The following is a 25078-nucleotide window of genomic DNA, read 5'->3' on the forward strand; positions in this document are numbered from 1 at the left end:
AGTTTACAGTTGGGCTCTGCAGCCTTTCCTGCTGATTTTTGTATGCATGGTTGGCTTCATCACTGCTCATCTGTTGAAGAATGACTGACATGCTTTACAGTCATGTATTCCTATAGAGTTTCTAGCTTAATTTGGTGGCAAATCACCCTCAATAGAAAGATCTACTCAGACGTCATTCCTAGGATTAACCCCTCACAGTATCTTTGATCTTTAAAGTTCCAAGTGACTGGATTCCTAATTCACCCAGTTGTACATTCAGTGGCAGACAGAGCAGTGTACTTTCTGAAAGCATTATGTGCTGCACAGCAGGATATGCATGCAAGCGGAACTGCTGTAACAATACTAATGATGATTATTGTAGTGATGGTCTGTGTCTGCACTGCAGTGATTTACTGTTGTTGTAAAGGAAAAAAGGTCTGGTCTACAATGTTCAGGAAAAGCTCTGCTGGAACTCCCCTAACAATCAGCTTCTTAGTGAAAAATGCAGAACAGACTTAAGTCTCTCATGCCAGTAAATAGTTTCTTTCTCTTTTTTTCTATCCTTATCCTTTACAGTTTCATGAGGATATGGAATTGCATCTGGTTCACGCTAGGGATTAGATACAGGTGTGACTGTGAACTGCTTAGGTTGAAAAGCTACCTGGAATTAGGATAAACTTTCATGGTCCCTCTACTTCTGACAGCTTTTGTTCCAAGTACTGCTCTAACACAGCCATGGAAAAGTAGCAGTAGTTCTGGCCTTAGTTTACAGCTGTCTCTTCAGGCTGCAAGTTAGGTAGTATCATCAGGATTTAAAGAAGTGAGTGTCAAGATTGTTTAGAGGTTACTGAAAGAACATAGGACCAAGGGCACAGTAAAGCAGCTTTGGAAATCCAAAATTGATGAATGCTGTAAGTAGAAGTTTGTCTATGTTGTTTCTTAGCCAAGTAAGAGTAAGGCTCAGAGGCCGACTTCCATTTCCCTGTGTTTGAGTAACAGTATTACTTTCTACAGGAGTACCACTGAGATGTCAGCTGCTGGGTTCTCTGAAAGAAGTGTCACGAGGGAAGCCTTGTATCATGGCCCTGAGACAGGGTTTGCCTCTGGTTCCACAGCTGGGGGCTGTGTGGACCTTGGAAAAGGTAGAGAGCAGAGGGGCTATCTTTGATCTGTTGGGCCCCTGCTGTGGACACCAGCTCCCTGTGTGGCATGAGTAGGTGTAGGACACTGTTGTTTGGGGTTTGCTATTGTGTGTGTGTGGTTTTTTATACCAAGGAAAACCCACAGGCAGCTAAAGGGAGATGGGGCTTTACCCTGGGAAGGTTTGGCAGGAGGCTGCTGCTTTCTGTAACTGTCTCAGAAATACAAGTGGGGAATTCAAAGAACAAGACTGATGAACAAAGAAGGCAACAGAGTGGAACCAGTAACAGCCCCAGGGAAAACCAGAAGAGACTGGGGAGAGTGTTACAAAGTGCTCATCAGATTTACATGCTAATAGTAGTGCTAACATTGTACATGATTAACACCTCACTTGATTGAATCCTGTCTGTATGAAAATGTATAAAGTTACACTTCTGTCACCTGACACTCAGGGGACAGAGAGGTTCTTTTTAGGGATCCTTGGCAGAATGGTAACAGCACTAAGTTACAGTTACAATTAAAGCTTTTTTTTTTTCTTTTTTCCTTAAGATACTATGATTAGTATAGCATAGAATTTATTATTAGAATGGTACAGGATTTCTCCAAGCAGAATCAATGTAGTACATCTAAGTGGCATAATACAGAATCTATAACACAATTTAATTTACAATTTCTAATCACCTGGACCATCTGAAGATCAGGTGTTAATACCTGGTTTGCTGTATCAATATACAATCATTATCTAGCTTCAAATCATACAAAAGAATGAGTCACTCCTTGGAGGAAGTAGAAGACACAGTGGAGGTGTCCTGGGCAGGTCCTAGTCTCCCTCCCTGTCCAGCACAGTTCTGGTCCATGTTCCCGGTTAGGACTTGTGTCTGATTTTACAGACGGTGCACTGGTGCTGTTACCATCCTTGTTCTGTGTCAGGGTCATCAACACCACCAAGCTGTCTGGGTGCCTGGGACCTTCAAGGACAGGAGTAATCGGCCTCATGCCCAGGAACTGAGGCTGATAGGAAGGGGAAAGAGATATCTGTTTCCTTTGTCTACTTGGTGCACAAGACCTTCAGGGCCTGAAAATTATGGGAAAGGGAATGAATACATGATGTGGTTGACCCCAGAGGATGGCTGCTTCCCTCATAAAATGGCACTAGTTACTCTAATGTCAGTTATGCTAACCGCATTGAGTAGGGTTTAGGAGCAGGGTGTGTACTGGTCACAGTTCCTTTGAGAATCAGTATCTTAACTTCTTTTAATCAAATATTAACAATCTGGTTATTCACTGTCTCTGTTCAGTTTCTATCTTAGTCACTGCTCAACTGAGAGAAAGTAGAAATTCTTTGAGCAATTACAAAGGGGATGTGTAAAATTTTGTTCTCCGTGGTGGAATTTTTGCTCCTGTATTGCCCTCAGTGAACAGAGCTGCTTGCATCTTCAGCTTTCTTTTATTTCCCTGCAATACAGATAAAGCCTGTCTGTCTTGTACTGTAAGGTTTCTGAGCAGTTGCAGCCAGGGTGTTAAATCTGACAAATGTCATACCCACTGCATTGCAGTGTTTGTTGTGTACTTGCCCTGTTTAAGCCAGAATACCCTGCAAAGTCAAATGTGAAGGAAGAATGAGACAAAGACTTTGTGTAGCTCTGAAGCATTTGTCTGTTATTACTACATGAAACTGCTAGGCAATCTGCTTTGCAAGGTGGAGTTTATGACATCTGTGATTACATGCTGCACACTGAATTTGGTAAGAGTTAACTGGGGAAAGCAACTTGCTTGCTAACACTCTGAAATAACAGTATGCTGTCATTTAATACCAAATGTAAAATATTGACACTTCTTTGACACTTCTGTAAGAAATTACATTGTCAAGAGCTTTTGGTAGACTGTTTAGAGAGAATCAACTTGGAGTTAAGATTTTGACTGCCTCTGGTCTTTGGGATGGCATGGCAAGGAAGCACTGCTTCCTTCAGACCCATGGCTGTGGTTCTAAGGTAACTCCTAGTGTCATCTCCCTGCCATGAAAGGCTACAGAGATGGTTCACTAAAACAAAATCAGCAAGCTGGTTTTCAGAACAGTTACCAATGCTGAATCAGAGGCTTTACATTTTTTACCACTATAAACAGAGAAAACTGAATACTGCAAAGTATTTACACCAAGAAAAACAAATTTATTGCTGTGCCTCAGAGAAACATGAAGTACTTGGAGTGAAGCATGCTGTTAATATTGCATAATCAAGTTGTCTGGGCTTTTTTGACAGTGATTTTTTCCAGTGAGTAAAGCTTTTTCTTTGCATTGATTTTTTTCCCCCCTCTGCTCCCAATTTGCTAACTCTAAGTTTTCCTCAGGGTGCCTGAATCATAGCTTATGAAATACTGCTGGCTGTTCTCTGCAGGGCCCTCACAAAGAGCCACAGAAAACTTCAATTCCAAGTTCACTGCCTTAGCATACTGTTATGCTATAGAAAGGGCTCTTAATGCAGTGAATGGCTTCTGAAAGATGATCATTTTCACCTCTGTGCCCACTTTTGTGGGATGTGTGGTGATGACTATCTGACAATCGCGTGAAATTCTGCAGCAAGAAGAGGGAAGAAATTTTGCATTTTGCTGTCTTAATCCATGTTCCTCTATTTCAGTATCTCTGTGTATGATACATTATCAGGCAATAGTTTAGAATTAGTCAGTTTATTTCCTATATATTAACTCAATGCTTATTGAAGTGGAAGACAAAATACAAAGCAGATACAGAAGGTTCATCATTTAGAACAAGTATTTTCCTGTAACACAAATAATACAAAAAAAGCAAATTCCGGTACTTACACACACTTGTATAGCATGTCCATACACAAAGTGTCTTAAAAAATAATCAGAAACAGGTCAGGTTATGATGTTTCCAGAAAAGATGGTTTGCATTATTTTTGCATTGCTTTTCAACAAACATGGAAATTCGACATTTGTTTTTACATCAGCCATTAAATCTCAGTATTTATAATATGCAATTTTTACAGTAATGGCTACTTAATGTTATTTTAAAATTACTTGTAGGAAGACACATTTTTCTAGACTTTAATTACGAAACAATTCCTTACGAAACAATTCCCTACCTTGCTTTCAAGGCATGCTGGATTTACTGTTTCTTTCACCTGATTTAATCATGCATGATACAGTAAAACTGTTGTAAAACTGTACATAAAAAACACAAGTGTTAAAGTCTGGGAGAGAGAGAATAGTCAAAGGCAGCAAGGATTTCACCAGCATCAGCAGGTGAATTACATTTTCCTGCTTCACCTCCCTTCACCTTAGGTTCATTACATTTCAGTTTTCAGCTTCATGAAAGAAATGAATCTCTGAATTTGCTGTTGCACAACCTTTCAGAGGTTAATTTTGGCCCAATTTACACCTTCTATACACCACTGATGTTTCAGTAAAGTTATAGAGAAATCTGGTTGGAAATTCAGATTTAATCCATCTAAGTCTGGATTTTTTTTCCTTATGTTTTCTCCTATTGCATATCTAGTCACCTTGAAATAACAAAATTAATGTTTTGAGTTATTTTTCTGGTCCTGGCTCAGAAGAACTCGGCTGGATTATGCCCTAGCCTTCCAGTATCCTTGGTCAGGATCATATTGCACATACTTTAAACAGTACTGATTTCCTTTGTGTATGGAATATTTTCAAATAGAAACATTACATGGGAACAAGGATGAAAGGCAGGGGCTAGGGGTGCATGGATGTGCCTGGATGTGCCTGGATGCTAGACCTCTAGTGGACACAATGAAGAAATGCTTATGAAAACATGCAAACTCTCCATAGAGGTCTGTATGTACAGTCAGGGAAAAAGCTTCTGAGAAGTCTTTTCCAGAAGTTTATCTATTATTTGTTCAAAACTGTTACATGTCCCATTACTCAGTGCAGGGGACTCAGAAAATCAGTGCACATTGCCTAATTTTTAAACTAATCTTAAAATCATAATTGCTGTTCTACTTGAACAGCTGTCAGGACATTCTGCCAAAGGAGGGGATGAGAGGCTGGATAGCAGCCCTGCAAAGAGAGTTCTGTGGGTTTGCATTGATGGCAAACTGAATGTGCATCAACAGTGTGCCCTGGCAGCCAGAAGGGCCAATTGTGTCCTGGGGTACATCAAGAACAGTATAGCTGGCTGGTCAAGGGAGGTGATTGATTGTCCCACTCCAGACTGCATCAGTGTGGCCCCACCTTGAGTATTCTGTGCAGTTTTGGATACCTCAGCATAAGAATGACATCAAGCCATTAGAGTGTGTCCAGATGAGGCTGATGAGGCTGACCAAGATGGTGAAAGACCTTGAGGGTAAGACTTCTGGGGAGCAGCTGAGGTTACTTGGTTTGCTCAGCTTGGAGAAGACTGAGGGGTGACTTCATCACAGCCTACAAGTGCATCAAGGGGCAGCAGCAGAGGGAGAAGTGCTGATCTCTCCCTGGTGACCAAATGGAACGAAGCTGTGTCAGAGAAAGTTCAGTTTGGACATTAGGATAAGGTTCCTCAGGCAGATGGTAGTTGGTTGCTGGAACAAGCTTCCCAGGGAACCAGTCATGGCACCATGTCTGTCAGAGTTCAAGGGCCGCCTGGGTGACGTTCTTAGTCATATGGTTTATTTTTAGGTAGTCCTGTGAGGAGCAGGGAGTTAGACTTGATGATCCTTACGAGTCCCTTCCATCTTGAGATATCATATGATTCTACGATCCAAAGGAGCACACTTTGGCTGAAGAAGGCTGGAATGCAGTAGGATTTGGCTTGTCTTCCTATACAGCTGATGGCTGCTTTCAGCTACTGAGGGGAGGGTATTTAGGAGCTAGGAATTCTGCACTTGTAATTTGGCTTAATTTTATCAGAGAAGTTTCTACCTAGGATGCTCTAGCCTAGCTGTTTCAGGACTACAACAGGAAGGGACATGGGAAGAAATCAGGTAGGAATTAAACTACCACCACCAAAGCCCTTCAATTTACTACCGAATTAAAAATCAGATAAAGCCAAAAGCTTATGCAGTAGCATTAACTGGAGATCTTGAAAACAATCACATCTGGTGCATGTTTTATTATTGGTAATACTAAAGATGTGTATCTTCTGTGGTATCACACCTCAATTATCTAAACAAATTTCGTCCTGGGAACATGAATCAATGACATGAAATGGGACACATGTCACAGTGCCACCCACTGCACTCAGTGTAAACTTTTAGATGGTCAAAACTGCTTATTCACAAATATTTTCATGCACAACTGACTTTTTCTTCTAAAATTATGTAAAATATTTTTAAGAAAAGGATGACATTGTATAATTTTATGAACGACATGAAAAGAAAGACAAGGAAGAATATTAAAAAGCTTAACTAAAACCAGCAAATAGTTGAACTGAGGTAAAGTTAAAAGCAACTAACCCTTGTCACTGATTATAGGGCTAAAAAGCAGTACAAATGTCCAAGCCAAGAGCTGACACCAGCAAAAGAGCCAACCATTATTCCTTGATATTTTGAAGTAGCTGTAATAAATGAGACTCAATAACCTGTTGAACTAAAGCAGAGAAAAAGATTAAGTTAATCAGTGTTCAATGTTTTTTCACATTTTTAGGGCTGTACTATTTTTTCCTGGTAGATGCCAGCTTGTCCTGTACAATCATTTAATAAAAACCGAACAGGAATAAATTCACTGTGGGAAGAGAGTTTGCATCCCTTCAGAAAATAAAAGCCTCGTATGTTGCAAAACCAATACACCCGGTATGAGAGATGATAGGGTTTTGAGCTGATGATGTGTTCCCTAGTTTGAAAAGGCTGATAGTATATGGAAAACAAATTCGTAAGCCTATAAATGGAAAGTAGGCAAAATATTTACTAAAAACTACTTCTGTAGAATGTTTTGAGACTGAACTCTTGAAGTAGTCCTGTATCTAGACATTATTAATGTTACTGCCACCCTAAAAGTACAGGGCCCTGGTTGGAGAAGCTATACATGCAGTGCTGGGCTTATTTCAGAATGCAGGTCATTTCTGTAATGGCAGGCATTTCACAGCTTTCAAAATGAGGGCAGCATGAGGAAAAAACATGAAGAATCCCTTCTTTGTCTCTTTTTTCTAGAAACAAGTCAGGTAGCCTAATTCACTGATCCTGGCTGTTACTGTTTGTCTCCAAGAAAAACTGGAGCTAATCTGACAGAGAAAGAAGGTTTTGCAAGCTACATCACACCATGCCAATCAATAAAGCGCCAGGGTGAGCAGGTCAGGAGGGCTGCGGGTCTCTTATCATTGTCTGGTGAAACACACACCCTTTTGTACAGGGTGGGGAAGCAGCTAAGGACTGCATCAGCCCTGCACACCATTATCTGTGCCCACAGATGCAGGCCCAGGTCAGTGACATTTTCTTACTAGGTATTTGGCTTTCTGAGACAGGGACAGAAATTCCTACCCATTTTGGGCCAATACATTTAGGTGTAATAAGACTTGTAGGATACGGATTTTCTAACAGCTGCGAAACTTCTATTAGATCATTGCAGCAGCTACATAAACAAGGAGCAGTAAAAATCAAAATCAAATAATTTATATTTGCAATACTCACCACTTCGATAGCCCAAGGCTACAGCCAAATCCATGGAATTATAGCCAGCATCTGTTTCGATAGTTGGATCAGCACCACTTTCTATGTAAAACAGGAAAAGAAACTCACACTTCTGACAATGTGAACTGGCAATACTCAGTATTATTATTGATAATAAAGTTGAGACAGTCTGCTTACCAAGGAGAATTTTTACACATTTCACATGGTTCCCATGTACTGCATATAGTAGAGGTGTGCCTCCATTCTGCGAGTGCAAAGAAAAGCCTTAGAAACTTAATGGTTGAGCAGTCTGCAACTGTAATTCATTAATACACCAGTATACTTCTATGTCTCAGTAAGAAACTTAATAGGTTTTATAAAAAGGAGATTCTGTTTTGGAACTCCAATTTATTCTTTTTTTGTCTACTGTTTAGACTGCAAGCTCACCCTCCTAGAAGGACTCAGTGTTAGTCTTATTCTCTTTTTGCCAACAAGTCAGAACTAGTAAGGCCAACTTCTCTTATCCTATAGAAGTTTTGAAACTCAGGTTATTTTAGAAGAGGCAGAATAATTCTAAAACCCGAAACAGTGCTATGCCCTGGTCCAAATTTCTGACCAAAAGCACCCTCTGACATAAATTAGAGCTGGAGTCTTACCCAGTCGTACTCATTGACATCAACTCCACAGTCAAGCAGCATTTTGACAATATCTGTGTATCCTTTACTGCAAGCCAGTGAGAGGGCACTTTCTCGTCCTTTCCCCAAAATCTGAGGATCTGCACCCTGAAATTATTATAATAACAACAACAGCAACAACAAATCAAACTAACCACACTTTTTTTAAATGTGAGATTTTACACAGAACTTAACTAAAACTTTTAAGTGTATAGCAGCTTTGAAAAAAAAAAATCAGAAGGCAAACTGAACTAAAAAGTAAATAAATTTAAAATGAGGTGTGTTTATTTCCTTACATTTTGGAGGAGAAATTCCACTATTGCTATCTGCCCATGAGCTGCAGCCCACATCAGAGGGGTAAATCCTTCTTCATCCTTATGATTGATTACATTTTCTGTGTAAAGATAAATACGTAATTTAGTAATCCCTTTCGCTAATGCACAGTAGGAGCTCGTGAAATCCATTGATGTATTCATGGTGAATGGACTGAGGTATCAGTGTGGCCTAAAAGTCATTCTTACCTTAACTTTAAAAACAAAATTCTATTGCAATGATGGTGCAAATATCTTTGTCCAAAAAGAAAAAACATTCAACTGAGCAAAGTAAAATTTAAGAATTGGGTTTATTAATTTTTTAAGATCTATAAATCAAGCTCTGTTTCTACTCAGAAGTGTTACAAGTTGTCAGTAATCTGGGCTTTATCTTTGGAAAAAAGAGAAGGGCTGTTTGAAAAACTAAGAGGGACAGTCTGTACTACACTGCAGAAAGTGGTGTTTGGTTGTTTTTTTTCCAACAGAGTGAGCCACAAATTCTTAAAACGAATTATCTTGTAAAGCAGTATAGATAGTGTATCTCCATTCCCCCAGAGTTCATGTAATCAATAGGGTGTTTTGTGGAAACAATTAAGGTCTACTTCTAGTGCAGCTGAAAGAAGGAAAAAAAATATTTTAACATTTGGCTGGCTGAAATAGTTGAGTTGGAATTTGTAAAAAATATTTAAGTACTTAAAAAAATCCAATGCTTATCACAGCAGTAGAGTATGCATTTTTTACTGATACTCCAGAATCAATTTGTTTGCTACATACATTACAAAGTATATAGACTCAGAGACTCATTACTTGCTTTCCAGCAAAGTAATTACTTGCTTTTCAACAAAGATGCACTGAAAGCATGGCTGATTACTACTAGTATAATAATATACTACTAACAATATATTCCCTTATACTAGTAACAGTATATTACTCAATTCAATACGCTATGCGTTATGGACATGCAAATGTCACACTGAAAACTATCACCCAACTCAGACTGAGCAGGACTATTATACCGTGGGTGTGAGCCATGGTTTAAATTACCAACATACAGCTCTATACATTGATTGATTAAATATATTTGGAAAGCCATTGTTTTAAATTACAAAGATAGTAACAATTAAAAAGTAACAACTCTTCTGATAGAACAGATTCTCCTTTCTCATTTATATGGATTACATATATAGCTGGGGAGCAGGGGGAGGAAGTGATTTACCTACAACTCCTATTAATGCTAATGTTTCACTAAAACCCAAATCATAGGAAACAGTGAATAAAAGACAGATGAGAAACAAAAGTCCACATCTGCAAAGAACAGATATGTGAAATTTCCTTCAATTTGTTCCAGAATTGAGGATTTTTTTTTAAATGTTTTTTTTTGAAAAGTAAAGCACAACAGGGTATAAATGCCCCAAAGAAAAGAGATTTACTCTCCTTCTGTCTCACCTTGTTCAATACGTGTGGCCAGATACAACATTTCTCCCTGAGCAGCCAGCTGATGAACTGATAAAGCTGAAAAAAAGGAAGCAAAATCATGTGTCACACATACCAGTTTTCATTCTGCTCTATTTGGAATTTGGCTTAACCAGTACAGAACATGGATTTGAGAATGTAGATAAGTTTCACATTATACTCTGAACTAGAATCACTATCTTAAAAAGTTTTCAAAACGTTCCACAGGTTTATGGAATTTTTTAACCAAGGTAGAAATTGTACTAAAAAGCAGAAGACACTTCCCATACTGACTCTTTACAAGGCAACATGATCCCTGATGCTTGGCCAGCAATCCAAGATCATATTAAGAACATTTATGTAATGAAAATAAGCATCTTTTGGTAAATTGAGGTTGTGTAGTTTTAAAATGATACCTAAGAGATCACATGTCAGGAGACCTGTCACACTGCTCAGTGAGCCTGTGGCACAACTCTCACTCACTACGATGTAGAATACATCAGGCATTACAAAACTATTAGAAGACATGACATCTGCATCTACATCTACAGGGGAAAAAATGGATTGTGGGCTTGTTTTAAACTTATCAAAGCTGGTCTTCAATACCAAGAGCTTGGAAAAGTGGTCAGGAGGGAATATATAATAAATTATCCACATTATATAACAACAAAATTAGCTAACGAGTACATACCGTTATACATACATACATAATACATACCATTCACTGTCCTTCTCCTATTCGCTATATGAAACATTAAAGTTTTATTTTTTTCAGAAAGACTGTCTATTTTGTTCACGGCCTATGTTGCAGCTCCAGATTAATTTTTCCAATGCAAGTGGCCTTTTATTCTAACATTGAATTTATAATATATAGATGAAATCATTTATAAATGAATTACACAGAATTAATTTATAAAGAAAATACTTACCACTTAACAAAACCCCATAAATTGTACTGCCTTTCAAGATATGTGGCAATCATGACATTTGCAGTATGAGTTTGTAGCACTTACCAATCATCTAATTTTAATAAATTTTACAAGATGCGCAGGTTCTTAGAACAAGTACAAGAAGCACATTGACTTAAAGCTCAGAGAGGATCAGAAAAATCTTTACCTATTTTTTTTTTAATCAAGAATTGGATCCTTTCTGGAAAAGACACTTCAGACATGAATTCAAAACAGCAGGTGGATTACTATTTCACAGTTGGAACCATGTGAATTAGACAAGACTATCTCAATGTTTTCTCCTTATATAGAAGTTTATGAAAACACCGAAGGAAAAAAATAGAAAAATCTGTCAGCCATCTAACACACAGTCCACAAAATAATTAACAGTAAGTCAGGATACTTACAGTTTACAAGCAGAGGTGTTGTAGAGACTTCATTTCCCCTGTGTTTGTTAGTTAGGGTAGTTGATTGTTTTATTGGTGAGAAATGCTTAGTAGTTGATGGAGTATAAACATGTCTTACTTGGATACCAGGGGAAGGAGATGTGTGGCTGTTGCATTCAGCTACATTGAACACAGAAAACAGACAGGATTTCAATACTAGTAAGAGCATTAAAAGCAAGCCACAGATTTTAAGTCAAACTAGAAGGCACCAGTGTCACAAGATCTTTAAAACCCATGTTAAGTAAGCTTTGTGACATGTGCTTTTCCACTGTGTATTGTCAAACAGCTGTTTTCATTTCTAGCATAAAACAATGCTGCTACCCACATGTTCAGTACTCAGTACAGCCTATGTCACACAAACTGGGTGTCTAAATGAGGTTAAGCCTTCATCTAGATTTTCAACAGTGCCTGGCATGGATTTATCAGGTACGAGAGCCCCACATAGCCTACTACATCCTTATTAATGTTCTCCAGTGCAATAACATGATGCAGCTTCAGTCAGCCATGCAGTCAAGTCAGATAACTGCTCAGATCATCCCTTTGCCTGCTCCCCAAGACCACCGTCACTAATTTTCTTCACCAGGACTTTTTACACTTCTGCTGGATAAATCTGTAACTGCATTAGGAATGCCTTATTAATACTTATCCAGCAGGAAGAGAGATATTCCACAGTAACTTCCATAAAATGCAACAGCAAGTCACCACTTAGAATGTGGAAAGTTATGCACTGCTGCTATGTTAATCTGTACTAACATTCCCAGCTTTCTATTAGAATCTAATGGCATGTTATTACAGAATACATACATTATCTTGGCTTCTGCTTCTCAAAAGTAACTATTAGCTTTGAGAAGTAGCTGAGGAACCAAGTAATTTTTAAGAAGCTAACTGATTAAATACTAGAAATACATATTGAAAGATTAAACTCCATTACTGGCTAAATTGACTTGACATCAGTGTGCAACAGTAATTAATGACTGAAAAGTAATTAACAGGCACACTGAACTCATACCATAGAGAAACTCACGATCATAAACGCAAGTGCAAATTCAGGGAGACAACCAATTACAATTAGAAGGTAACTGGATGAAAATGAAATTACACTTTGTTTGCTAATCAAATTGCTACAGCTGACTTGATCAAACTAAGAGACCTACCAGGGACTTTTGACCTGTGGTACCTGGATCTGCAGGACTACTTCTAAGGGGTTCACAAATATCACCTAAGAAAAAACACCCTACTGCTGATGGGTCTAAATCTGCCGTTCAGGTCTGCAGCTCCACTAGTAAGCACTTAGGGCCTGCAAATCAAAAAAGTTTGAAAATTACAATGTCTACAATGAATTGCAGCCAACAATACAAATCAGAAAAACCATCAAAATTGACAGTAGGCCCGTGTTGTAGAAAACAGGTCAAATTCAACCTCACGAAAAGATACATCACTAAGAGTCTGAAATATGACAGCAAGCACCAGAAATCACAACTGTTAAGGAGAAACAGATAGAAGTCCTAATTCTGTTCTCTATCAGCATGTTCAGCCACGAAGAAGCACGGATCAGTTCTGATGAAGCTGACCAGCAGTGGCTGGAGATCCAGCTGCAGCGATCCATAACTGGAGTAACATTCACTTTCAAGTCATGTGAAGCTGCACTGGCAAGCCAATCACTGCAACAACTACAAGCTTTGTACATCCACACCGATAAAACAAAATGGTATGAGCTATGCTATTTTGCCATCGGTACCACTGAAAGGATAAAACATGCTGCAGGAAGCTACTGAAGTTGAAATGATCATACAGTGCTTTCAGTAGTGTTCTGCAGATAAATGCTCTCAACAACATAGAGCATGTGGTAGAACATGATACACAAAACAAGTAAACTTGTTTTCGTGATCAGCATCAGCTCTTATTAAATTTATCAGAGACTTTTTGTGCCACTACTTTTTCAATTAAAAAAAAACCCAACTAAAATGTTTCAAAAATAATATGGAGGAAATTAGTTTTATAATAATAATTCATTAAGTATATAATAAAAATAGATGGGTAAGAAATTCTAGACAACTATTATTGATTAACACATGTATAAGGCAGAGGCTTTTTTTTAAAAAAAATAGCAGTTTAACAGGATGACACAGTTCACACACAACAATTTGTACCATAAAGTTCAACCTTTAAATAAGACAGATGCCACTTCAAGGTCAGAGTTAACTTGGTCTTGAATATTTTTACTGTCCTCTTCATTCAAAGATTTCACAAATCGTGAGCAGACATTCATATCAAATCTATTGGGCAAAATGAATTTCATTCCCATGGTAACGCTCTGAGCTGGGCCTTCCTCTGTGCTAGAGTCAAGCTGATGCTCCACTTTGATGTCTGGCATGGACGGAAGGCTATAGCTAGCAGTACATTCTTCCACAATTAACTGGGCTGCAACGTCTAAGTTTGTTGAAGATGCCATGGCCCCTGCCATGTGAAAATTTTATGCAAAAAGTTTCTTCATGGTTTCTAGCCACTAGCAGTTCCAGCCAATGAAGCTGTACCTAGAGATCCAGATGTTTAAATAACCTGAAACTGAAAACATTTAACAGGTTAACACCACTCTGGTGAAGTAATGCATAAAAATATACCAAGCTTGGCTTCACTTAAGCTGATGGAATTTGGTTCTGATAGTCCAAACCGTGGTGAAATACCAATCTCACTGCTGTCACAAGCAGTACAGGTCGTGGGTATGGATTTAAATGGAGGGGACCAAGCCATCCATTCAAATTTGATCACGTGGATATTTAAGCCAAATTCCATAATGAAGCCACTAGGAGCTCCTTCTAAGTAGTGTTTCATAGTATTAGTTCCGTTGCAACAAAAAAAAAAACAACAAAACAAACCCAGCACAACCAACCACGTTTATACCAAGACAGGAGAACATGACTTTATTTCCTAAAAACATTAGACGTGAAGGAAAATTTACAGTGGCTTTATGCCATTTTATGACTCTTAAGCCTTTCCATAACCTGAGTAAAACAAATGTCTTCTACCTTATGCGCGGGAAAACAACTCCATCTATGTCGGTGACACAGAACACCCCAATTCACCCTGACAGCGCCCGGGCAGCCTAAAGCCACGCGGGGCTCCGCGGCCTGGCAGCGCCATGCCCTCCTTCAGCCCGCCCTCGCCCCTTAACGCAGGCCGCCGCCACAGGCACTGCGGAGAACACGCCGCTCGGGACCCGCCGGCGGGGAGGGAGGGACGGAGGGAGGGACGGAGGGGAGGGAAGGAAAGGAAGGGCCGGGCCGGGCGGCGTCCCACGGCATCACCTCACCTCGGCACCACCACCTCTCCCGCTGACAGTGAGGCGGACGTGACGCCCTACAGCCCCGCCGCGGTGGCGATTGGCTAGGTGAGAGCCGCCTTTTGATGACGCGTACGCACACGGCTGGGGTGGCTCGCTCGGTGACAGGCGTGGGCCGCGCCATCACGGCAGCGCGGAGGGGTCAGCGTGGGCCTCGCTCCTGCGGAGGCGCGGTCTCCCCGCTCCCGGACAGCCATGGCCTTGTACAAACCGGTGGTGGTTCAGACCTGCCCCAGGCTCGGGGAGAGGATCACGCAGGACACGGTGTACTGGGAGGGGTACAAGGTAAGGAGGCAGCTCTCGACCGCGCTGAGGCAGCGGGCTGGTCGTGCTCCGCTGCGGCTGGCGCTGGCGCTGGGTCTGTGCCTGGCCTTGCTCGGCTCTTGGTTAGAAGCGGTTCCTTAATACCGTGTTAAAGCTACTAAACGGCTTCCTATGCCCAAACGGCTGACCTTTCCCCAAAATTGGCCCAGCAGGTGTATTTTTTGTCCTAAAATATATTTTTCTACTGTTTTGGTGCTATTGATAAAGTAATTTTAATCTTGTGTGAGTGAATAAGGTTATTTTTTTCCCGTCGGAGCACGTAATTAATAGGTTAGTTGTAATGCGCGAATTGAAAAAAAAAAATACGTGAGCAGAAGTAACCTGAGAGAAGAGAAACTCCATAGGGTTGTATTTAAAATTGATTTGGGTCTGAGTGGAGTTTGGACCTCTCTGCAGGAAGAAGAAATTTTGCTTTGCTGTTTTGATTTTTGATGGTGTGCTTGTATGTATGTAATGATCTTCATTGCAATCGCTTTAGGCACCTCTTCAGATAAAGGAGTTTGGTGCAGTAAATAAAATTGACTTCTCACCGGTTCCTCCGCGTAATTATGCTGTCACAGCTTCCTCAAGGGTAAGCAGCTTCTCTGAGGTTTTCACGTTTGTGTCTTTCAGTTGGTATCGTATGAGCAAACTTAATGTCTTCTTGTTGTACCAGATCCACATTTATGGTCGTTACTCTCACGAACCAATCAAAACGTTTTCTCGCTTCAAAGATGCTGCTTATTGTGGCACATACAGAGATGATGGCAATCTGCTTGTTGCTGGCAGTGATGAAGGTATCATTCGCCTCTTTGACATCAGTGGAAAAGCACCGCTGAGACAATTTGATGGTCATACCAAGTAAGACAATGTTGGGTTTTCCTATATGTGCATAAACTTGTTTGCTGTGTTTGCATATGTTTCCTTTGCATTTTGCTGTAAATCTGAATAATACTGGTCTGTGTTGTTTGTTACTGTTTCTTGTAGATACTACTCAAAAGTAGATTTTTAAATTGAATTAAAAATTGGAGTAACTTTTAAATTCCAAATATGAATTGAGTACCTGGAAAAATAAATTTACTTTCTAATTTAGGTAGGTGTCTGTTAATATGTTGTGTAGGCACAGTCTTGTGACTCCGTGGCACTGAAGAGCACACTTAGACAGTGATAGTACACAGACAGCTTAAGTAACAAATGCAGAACTTACAGCTTTTGATTGGACATCTAGTAGACCTATACAACTTTTAAGGCAAATCATATCAATGCTTAAGTAAGCATAGGTCAGCATGACTCTTTTCTGGCTGGAAATATAAAAACTAAAGTGTAACTAACCTCTAAAGTGAGGCTTTATAACTTCCAGCAGTGAGGACTTTGCATGTTTAAGTTAGAATACATAATAAGTAATCTCTTCAGACAGACTGACTTTTCTGGAAACAAGTATATATTTTAACTTTGGATATTGTGGACTTTGGTTTCTAGACCTGTTCATGTAGTGGGTTTCCTGTCTGATAAATACCGAATATTCTCTGGTGGTGATGACTATTCATCAAAGCTGTGGGATATTCCAAGTGGTTCAGAAATAGTCTCATACAGAGAAAATACTGACTACGTTAGATGCGGCTGTGCAAGTAAAGTGAATGCAGACGTCTTTGTAACAGGTTTGATTTTATTTTATCAATATGCTTTTTTTGTACTGAATTGAAGAAAAATGCAGAAATAGTTTTTGATACAGTAGGATCTCGCTTACTATATTTTAAACATGGAGGATCTGGCTTCCTGCTTGGTGCCTCCTTTGCTGTTACCTTTTTGCTTGCTTTTTAAGCTTGACACTGATGTGTAGAGAAACTCAGAATTTCCCCAATTTTTAACATATCTTTGCTTTAGCCTGTTAGGGTTAACAGTGGTTCTGACTGGCCTTTGAAAGGTTTTAGAAAATTCTGTGAATATATATTTTAGTTGCAGTTGACTGAAGGTTTCCAGAGGAGGACACTAGTTCTATTGTAGTTTGTACAGACGAAAACTCCCAGACTCAAAAATGGAAGCTCACATGAGTTATTTGAAACCACTTGCTAGCAGTAGCTTTCTGTTAATGTCTGGTAAATTCCTAGAGAAAAAGTGGTATTCCTTACTTCAGGAGGCACACGAGACTAAAAGTTTCATCAGGTTGGCTAAATTTATTGTTGCAAATACACTTGATTAATGGAAGGGAAATAAAATTAAGACTTAAACTACTTTTAAGGCCTGACATATTGTTGGGGCTAGAATTAGAAGACTTATGTTGCCTGAAGGCTGTAAATTAACCAAGGTAAACCAAAAGGTGTTCTAAGTGCACAGTTTAAAACTGTTTCTGTTTGGCAGGAGCTCCTTTAGATTGTAGTACATGGTTGTTTTAGTTCATGAAGTAATTGAAATGATGAAACTGAAGCTAATAATGGTGTTGTTTGCAGGTTCCTATGATCACACTGTTAAACTGTTTGATGCCCGAACAAAAAGTAGTATCATAACAATAGAACACGGTCAGCCTGTGGAGAGTGTGCTTCTGTTCCCTTCTGGTGGGCTTCTAGTATCTGCAGGTACTTCAGCAAAATCAGATTTCTTTTCTGTGGCCCTAATGTACTTGAACTGCTTCCTTCTAGTATTTTCATTTAGTAATGAGGTGGTAAGTGATGTAACAGCTGGATTTCTCAAAGATCTTTAGGAATCAGTTGATCTGGAGGGTAAAAGTAGGGGTCTTTTTTGTCTCTGATTAGATATTACTGTAGTTGATCCAAAAAAAATCCACAAAAAACCCTGATGTTAATGGCAAGATACAGACTTTAATTAACCCAGTGCTAAAGTAAAGGAACTTTAGGTACTTTTGGTAAGAAGTACATTGAATCATTCGGCTGCAGAATGGCATGAAAAAGAGCATGCTTATAATGTGTCTTGTCCCAGGAGGTAGTCATAATGGGTGGTGAGTAGGTACAGAAAACAAGATGTTACAAAGGAGGCACTATAACTGTGTGAAAACTTCTCCAGAGAAGTGGAAATATGTATGTATATCAAACTGTTTTGTGTGTTTCCTTCTCACAGGAGGTCGATATGTCAAAGTTTGGGATGTGCTAAAAGGTGGACAATTACTAGTATCACTTAAAAATCACCATAAAACTGTAACTTGTTTATGCCTGAACAGCTCTGGACAAAGGTTATTGTCAGGATCCTTGGACAGGTTAGTGTATTTTGCGGCAATTTAAATTCTTCAGGACCGTCATGGTTTAAGACCAGCCAGTAACTCAGCACCACACAGCTGATTGCTCACTCCCTCCTTTTCCACCCCACCTCTGGGCAGGAAGGGGAGGAGAATTGATAGAATGTAAACCCAACTGGTTGAGGTAAGAACAGTCCAATAACTAAAGTATAATACAAAACTACTACTACTAATGATAAGGGAAATAACAAGGGGAGAGAGTATAAAACTAAAAAGGGAAGGGGAGAAAAAACAATAAGCACAAGTACAATTGCTCACCACCTATCGACCGATACCGAACCCGACGGAGCAGCAATCTGGGCCTTCCGGGTGACTACCTCCCGTTTATATACTGGGCATGACGTGTTGTTTTACGGAATACTCCTTTGGCTATTTTGGGTCAGGTGTCTTTGTCTCTGCTTCCTCTGGGCTGCTTGTGCCCCTCCTCACTGGCAGAGCATGAAACTAAAAGTCCTTGAGTAGAGTAAGCATTACTTAGCAACAACTAAAACATTGGTGTGTTATCAGCGTTGTTCTCAGATTAAATCTGAAACACAGCAGTGCACCAGCTAATAGGAAGGAGAAAAATAGCTTTTAAAGCTAAACTCAGGACAAGGACTTTTTTTATTTTGAAGTTATTATACATCAAGTGTGAATCTGTGCATGATTTTTTTTGGCTTAAGCACTTGTAACTGTTAATATAAAGATATAATCTAACTGAAACCTTGTGTTGGGATCAAGGTACATATTGCAGTATACATTAACCTTTTCCTCCTATTAACTTGAATGTCAGTAAGGGTTGCATGTGCCATTTGGGAATCTCTGTATGTGGAACTTCTGAATAACCATTCCTTTTTTTTTTTTTTTTTTTTTTAATCTCTAAACTGACCCTTGCAGTCTCTATAAAGTACCTATTCTTAACTTTAATACAGTTTAAATAACTGAAAGGGTGTTAGTATTCATCTTTAAAGAGCCTGGGTTTTGTGTCTCTGCTGTTGCTTCTTGTAGCCAAAGGGCATAGCTGAAATATCCTTGCTTTTTTGTTTGTTTGGGTTGAGTTGCTGGGTACTGGTGTTCCATCTATCTCTGAGACATTAGAAACACGAAGTGGTCTGAAATGTCAGTGGTCTGTTTTCTCCCTCCTTGCCTCCCTTCTGTACTTCCTAGGCTTCCACAGGCTTTATTGATTACAAAGCATAAACTAGAGGATCCCACTAGCTGTGCAGCTGTTTGTCATTCAGTGCTCACAACGTTAAAGTTCAAACTTGTTGTAAGAGAATGTTTTGTTTTCTCATTGGTTAAGGTATTTCCCATCTTCAGTCAAATCATTAAAGAGCAGCCATGTACAAGAATATTTATGGATTTACTTCCAGAAATTGTCAATAGATCTTAACATTTGAAACTTAAGAACAAATTTCAAGAAATACTACTGTCTTAGTGTTTCCTGTTAAGCGTTGCTGAAGTCAGATAGTCACTGCATATGTTTTAAATTTCTTCTGCTCTTGCCTCATTTTCATCTTTTTTGGGTAGGGGTCATCCTTTTTTGACTTTTGTTTGTTTTCTAACAGAACCATTCTGTTGCAGGAGAGGTAGTAACTAAGAAGCTCAGTGGTAATCTGAAGACTACTTTGTATAAATACTCAGTTTTCTTAAGTGATGTATAGAACTTGAGAGTGATGAAGTTCTTGTAAAGTGTCTACGATAAGACATTACTAATGAGATTTTAATCATTACCCTTCTGTATAGGCACGTGAAGATTTACAGTACTACTTCCTACAAAGTAGTCCACAGTTTTAGCTATGCAGCACCCATCCTCAGTCTTGCGCTGTCGGTAAGTACGTTAGAAATTTTTCTAGGCAAGGTAATTACTGATACCTTTTACATCACTGAAATAATTAATTTTTGCTGTTTGGTGTTTCAGAAGAATGGTGTGCATGCAAAGTAGGATGACTGAATATATTCCTCCTAAGTAAAAAAAGGGCATTACAAGGTTTTAAATGTAATATATTCAGACATCAGATGTTACCTGATCAGATCTGCACACAGTTGTCTGTTTATCAGGGACAATATACATCATAGGGAAAGTTTCAGTCTTTAAGTCCTTTGACTTTAAGAGGATTGTACTAATCTTTTGCCTTTCAAGAACCTTGTGTGGCATTGATAAAAGAAAAAAGTTAGTTCATTTGTTGAGAAATATAGAATAGGGTGCACTTGTCTTAAAAGTTATTGGCATCAGATTGGTTTGAGGAAGAAAAGAGGAGAGGGTATGAGGTATACGCCTAAACAAACTTCTTTGCCAATGCATGTGTCTTACTGTCTTGGAAACAGAAAACAGACTCATTTCTCTGGAACATTTCAGTTCCAATGGGTAAGTGACCTGCTGGCCAGATATTTGGAGGCTAGCACCACTTTTTAAAACAATGGTGTTGTCACATGGTTGCCCTCTTCTGTAGCCTCTGAAAGACATGTAAAAGTGACTGTGAGGGATCTTTTTTTAGCAGCATTTGAGCATTCAGCTAATGTTTAATGGTTACATAGAATTACCTGTTAATAGTAACAGGTCAGATCTCACTTATATATGTGAAGTCAGTGTTTTTCTTCAATGTATTGTTTAAAATTATGACCTTTAGCATCAAATACATGAAATCTTTGTTATTTAGGTGAAATTTATGCCAGTGACTGGTATTTTGGACAATTCTCACCTATTTTTCAAAATCTTGCTGTTCCAAAATAGCTTTCTCATAGTTGATGTTCATGTCGGCTGTATGGCATGTAATAGCTGAAGGCAGTTGTACACCACTCAAGAAAACCAAAACCTGTCATATATACTTACATAAGGATGTTAATGCATATTTGACCTTGCTTAATGAGTCCATCTAGGTATTTGTTAAAGGCTTATTATATGGATAATGTTGCTTACCATTATAGTCTTGAAGCTGTCCCTGTTTTGAGCAAGGTATTTGACCACATGGGACCTCATGGAGGTGGCTTCCAATTTCACTTAATCTATAATATTGTGATTAGAACCTTGTCACGAAGCATAAAAATTTAAAAATCTGCATGGTAGAGGATGCATCATTAAATAAAACCATGTTTCTAACTCTGTTATTTCATCATTTTAGCCTGAAGATGAAACCATAGTTGTAGGCATGACCAATGGGGTGCTAAATATTAAGCACAGAAAACCTGAAGAAGGGAAAGAAAAGTCTCAGAAGAAGAGGCAACCAGCATATAGAACCTATATGAGAGGAAAAACTTACATGCCAAAACAGGTACAGAGTGGTGAGAAAATGCGTACTGAAACAGTCCTCAAAAATAATGTTTTGGTGGGGTTTTTGGGGGTTAGTTGTGTTTGTTGGGTTTTTTGTTTGTTTTGTTTTGTTTTTATTTTGATGAGCTAAGTTGAAAGGGAGGAGAAGGGAAGATACAAAGCCATAAAAGCTTGTTAATGGTGGTACATCTAATCCACTGTGTGAATATCTCTCATTCTGAACTCATTTTCTCAATTCTAGGAAGATTTCTCTGTCAGTAAACCTGTAAGACGTGCTTTGAGGAAATATGACAAGCTGCTGAAGAGCTTTGATTCTTCCAAAGCCCTTGATGCGGTACTGGAGGTAAGGCATGGTTTTTTTTTCCATCTGAATTGTGTGCTGTCATCTGATGTGGATTTTTTCCATATGTTAAACTAATTTTATTTTAATATCTCAGTAGAAAGGATTCAAACTCGTGTGGCTTCCGTTTTTCTTTTGCTGGTATAAACCCTTTTTTGGGTGTAAAGATGTTGCTTTGGTACTAAATTCTTCTTATATATGCTCAGCCATCCATTCGGCTTCATACTCCTGAGGTAACGGTTGCAGTCATGCAGGAACTACATCGTAGAGGAACCCTGAAGAGTGCACTTGCAGGCCGAGACGAGAAGCAAATTAATCTCCTACTTACCTTTGTGGCAAGGTATTATTTTAACCTGAGTTCTTTTTGTCTGTTTTGAGACCTTTTGCAGCAGAGTCTCAGCAGGTCACGAGTGGAACATTGGTACACTTGAAATCTCATGTACCTTCTGCTTTCTGATAGTACTGAAATTGTTAGCAGAAAACAATTTTGCTGATAGTATGAGAGAATATATTTTCCTTCTGTGCTAGATATTCCACCTTTAGTCTGTTATTTTCTGCGCCTCAATGAAACTTGTGTCTTCACATGTCTGAGGCTTTTGCCAGTCCTCCATCTTCCACTGCCTACCTGAAAGAAAGGGTTTTTTGGCTTGCTTCTCTGACTGTTTTGTGATGTCTTTTCATGGATCAGAGAGTGTCTCTGTGCCTGTATGAGAAACCGGTTTGTTGTTTGGAGGAGTGCAGTTGGGAAAACCATTAAAATGGGGATATCTTCTAATTTTGCAGGCGTGTGATTGAGCCTAGATTTACTTCTATACTGGTGACTGTTGCAGATATGATCACTGGTAAGTACAGCACAGAAAAGATTCTCAAAAGTTACATAGCTAGCTTGGAAATAAAGTAAAAAGTGTTACATCTTTAAGAAACCAGACTTTTATGGCTTTGCTTATAAGTATGATCCAAAAAGGGGTATTGGCAGATAACTTTGATATTTGAGTATTTGACAGATAACACTGTCAGTATCTGACTTGCACTGGCTGCAGGAAGCGCCTCGTGGTCTCTTTAAGTGTCTTTGATATCTCATATTTCTACACTTACATAGTTCAGGTGAATTCCACTTCTCCAGTGAGGTAAAAATACTATTTGAGGTCGTAAAACTTTCTGTTAGTATGACTTAACTATAAGTACATACCAATAATTAACACTGTTTTTAGATCACTGTTGAATTTGTCTTATTTGTCCACAATGTTGGACTTTTATGAGGCCCTGTAAATGCATCTCTGACTAGATAATATAATTTTCATGTTTCCATAGATAAAGTCAATTCTTAAGTGATTTTTTTCTTTACAGACATTTATCAGCCTGTGCTTGGGCAGTCAGCGATCGTCGATAGGCAGTTCTTGAGACTTCAAGAAGCCATAGGAAAAGAGATTGACTATCAAGGGGAACTACTAGAAGTTTTGGGAATGATGGATACACTATTTGCTAGTTTTGCTGAGAAAAAAGTTACTTGTCTAGAAGAGAACAGAAGTAATAGTCCTACAGAGATCATTGAAACAGATGAATGACTGACAACTGTCATGACAAATTTTCACAAAAATAGTGTGGACTTGAAATACATGACCTGTTCTCCTGATAACTTTTTATAATAGTGACTTTCTGAAAAAACTCCTCTATGTTGAAGTTCTGTCTTCCAAATCGTGTTTCTGAATAGGCTTCATTACTGAAGACAGAGAAAGAAGAATGTTTTCAGGATTTTCCTTGCAGTATTTTCCAAACAATTGAATTTTAAAGTTTTATTCCAAAGTTATGTAACTTTGAAAGAGTGTTTTGTGCATCCAGTCCTAAGTTGTTACTTGACTCAGAGATATAGTCAACAATTTTCATTTTTCATTTACTGGAAAATAATGAGATTTGTTTAATTCTAATGTGCCGTTGATTGTCCTTATTTAAGGTTAATGTCCCATATCGCATACGTGGACATAGGAATAAAACCACATATGCATTTGATAAAATTTGACTTCATTGTCTTTTCTCCACCTGCTTCATCTCTATTTCCGACTTCAGTGAATTTATAGAAAACAGCAAAATGACTCAAGAAAACGAGTACAGTTGTTAGTTTTATTAGTTTAATTTTTTAAGTAGCGCATATGCATTTATGTTACAATTCTCTAGAAAGTAGGTCATTCTTGTATCTAAAGGGAAATTAATTCACGTTAATTTAATGTAGTAAGTAAGCTGCACACCAGTGAGAAAATCTTAAGTGAAAAAGCTTAACTTTTGTGTAATTGTTTCACTTTAAATGAACAGTAGATGCAATTAAAGTCTACGTTGTTATCAGTAAGTATTTGAATGCTGGGGCATTGATTTATTTTAACTTCAAACAGTGCTGGAGAAGGATGTTATGCTTTGGGAAGGCAGGTGTGCCAAAGGCTCCTCAACACATGTAGGATGACAGTAGGTGGAACTTTGTCCTTAGCCTGTTTTCTTGACTTGCATTTTCCCCCGGAATTTATGTGAGATACCATGAATTTCCTGAAAAAGGATTTTCTTAAAAGTTGGCTCAGTGACCGAATGGAGATCTGTGATAGGTGGTCTCCCTTGGGGGTCTGTATTGGGACGAGTACTGTTTAGTATAATGATGAATGGAAGAGACAGTGGGATTGAGCACACCACAGTAAGTTTGCAGATGATGTTAGGCTAAGTGGTGTGGTTGACATGCCTCAGGGATAGAATGACATCCAGAGAGATCTGGACAAGCTTGAGAAGTGGGCCTATGTAAACCTCATGAAGTTCAATAGGGCCAAGTGTAAGATCCTGCACGATGGTCAGGGTGACCCCTGGTATCAACACAGGCTGGTGGATGAAGGGATTGATAGGAACCTTGCAGAGAAGGACGTACGTGCTGGTGAGTGAAAAACAGGATGTGACCCAGCAGTGTGTGCTTGCAGCCAGGAAAGCCAGTCACATCCTGGGCTGCATCAAAAGAAGTGTGGCCAGCAGGTTGAGGGAGGTGAGTCTCCCCCTCTACTCCACTCTCATGGGATCTCAGTTGTAGTACTGCATTCAGCTCTGGGGCCCCCAACATAAGA

The 25078-nt window shown here is 39.0% G+C and overlaps 2 protein-coding genes across 4 annotated transcripts; one reads left to right on the top strand and one right to left on the bottom strand.

Annotated features, from left to right (window-relative positions):
• Nucleotides 1-3785: 3785 nt before the first annotated feature.
• ANKRA2 (ankyrin repeat family A member 2) lies at nucleotides 3786-14899 on the bottom strand. 2 transcript variants are annotated; one of them, XM_061475830.1, is made up of 9 exons: nucleotides 14820-14899; nucleotides 13673-14074; nucleotides 11471-11629; nucleotides 10111-10176; nucleotides 8650-8747; nucleotides 8336-8461; nucleotides 7878-7944; nucleotides 7701-7781; nucleotides 3786-6663 (listed from the first exon to the last, which is right to left on the bottom strand). In XM_061475830.1, exons 2-9 carry the CDS (start codon nucleotides 13971-13973, stop codon nucleotides 6608-6610), a joined length of 954 nt encoding a protein of 317 aa, XP_061331814.1. In that variant the 5' UTR covers nucleotides 13974-14074; nucleotides 14820-14899; the 3' UTR covers nucleotides 3786-6607. The 2 variants fall into 2 exon arrangements, with proteins under 2 accessions (XP_061331814.1, XP_061331813.1); XM_061475829.1 differs by lacking the exon at nucleotides 3786-6663 and having other exon boundaries at nucleotides 6671-7781; nucleotides 14820-14894.
• A 64-nt stretch (nucleotides 14900-14963) lies between these two features.
• UTP15 (UTP15 small subunit processome component) lies at nucleotides 14964-24330 on the top strand. 2 transcript variants are annotated; one of them, XM_061475828.1, is made up of 12 exons: nucleotides 14976-15134; nucleotides 15652-15744; nucleotides 15829-16013; nucleotides 16632-16810; nucleotides 17600-17725; nucleotides 18225-18360; nucleotides 20125-20209; nucleotides 21501-21650; nucleotides 21891-21992; nucleotides 22196-22329; nucleotides 22773-22831; nucleotides 23337-24330. In XM_061475828.1, exons 1-12 carry the CDS (start codon nucleotides 15045-15047, stop codon nucleotides 23552-23554), a joined length of 1557 nt encoding a protein of 518 aa, XP_061331812.1. In that variant the 5' UTR covers nucleotides 14976-15044; the 3' UTR covers nucleotides 23555-24330. The 2 variants fall into 2 exon arrangements, with proteins under 2 accessions (XP_061331811.1, XP_061331812.1); XM_061475827.1 differs by having other exon boundaries at nucleotides 14964-15134; nucleotides 15652-16013.
• The last annotated feature ends 748 nt before the right edge of the window (nucleotides 24331-25078 follow it).

This window comes from Pezoporus flaviventris, unplaced genomic scaffold, assembly GCF_033815535.1.
Source record: "Pezoporus flaviventris isolate CSIRO_AGI_PZ_B2104156 unplaced genomic scaffold, CSIRO_AGI_Pfla_v1 ptg000090l, whole genome shotgun sequence".
NCBI classification, from domain to species: Eukaryota; Metazoa; Chordata; class Aves; order Psittaciformes; family Psittacidae; genus Pezoporus; species Pezoporus flaviventris.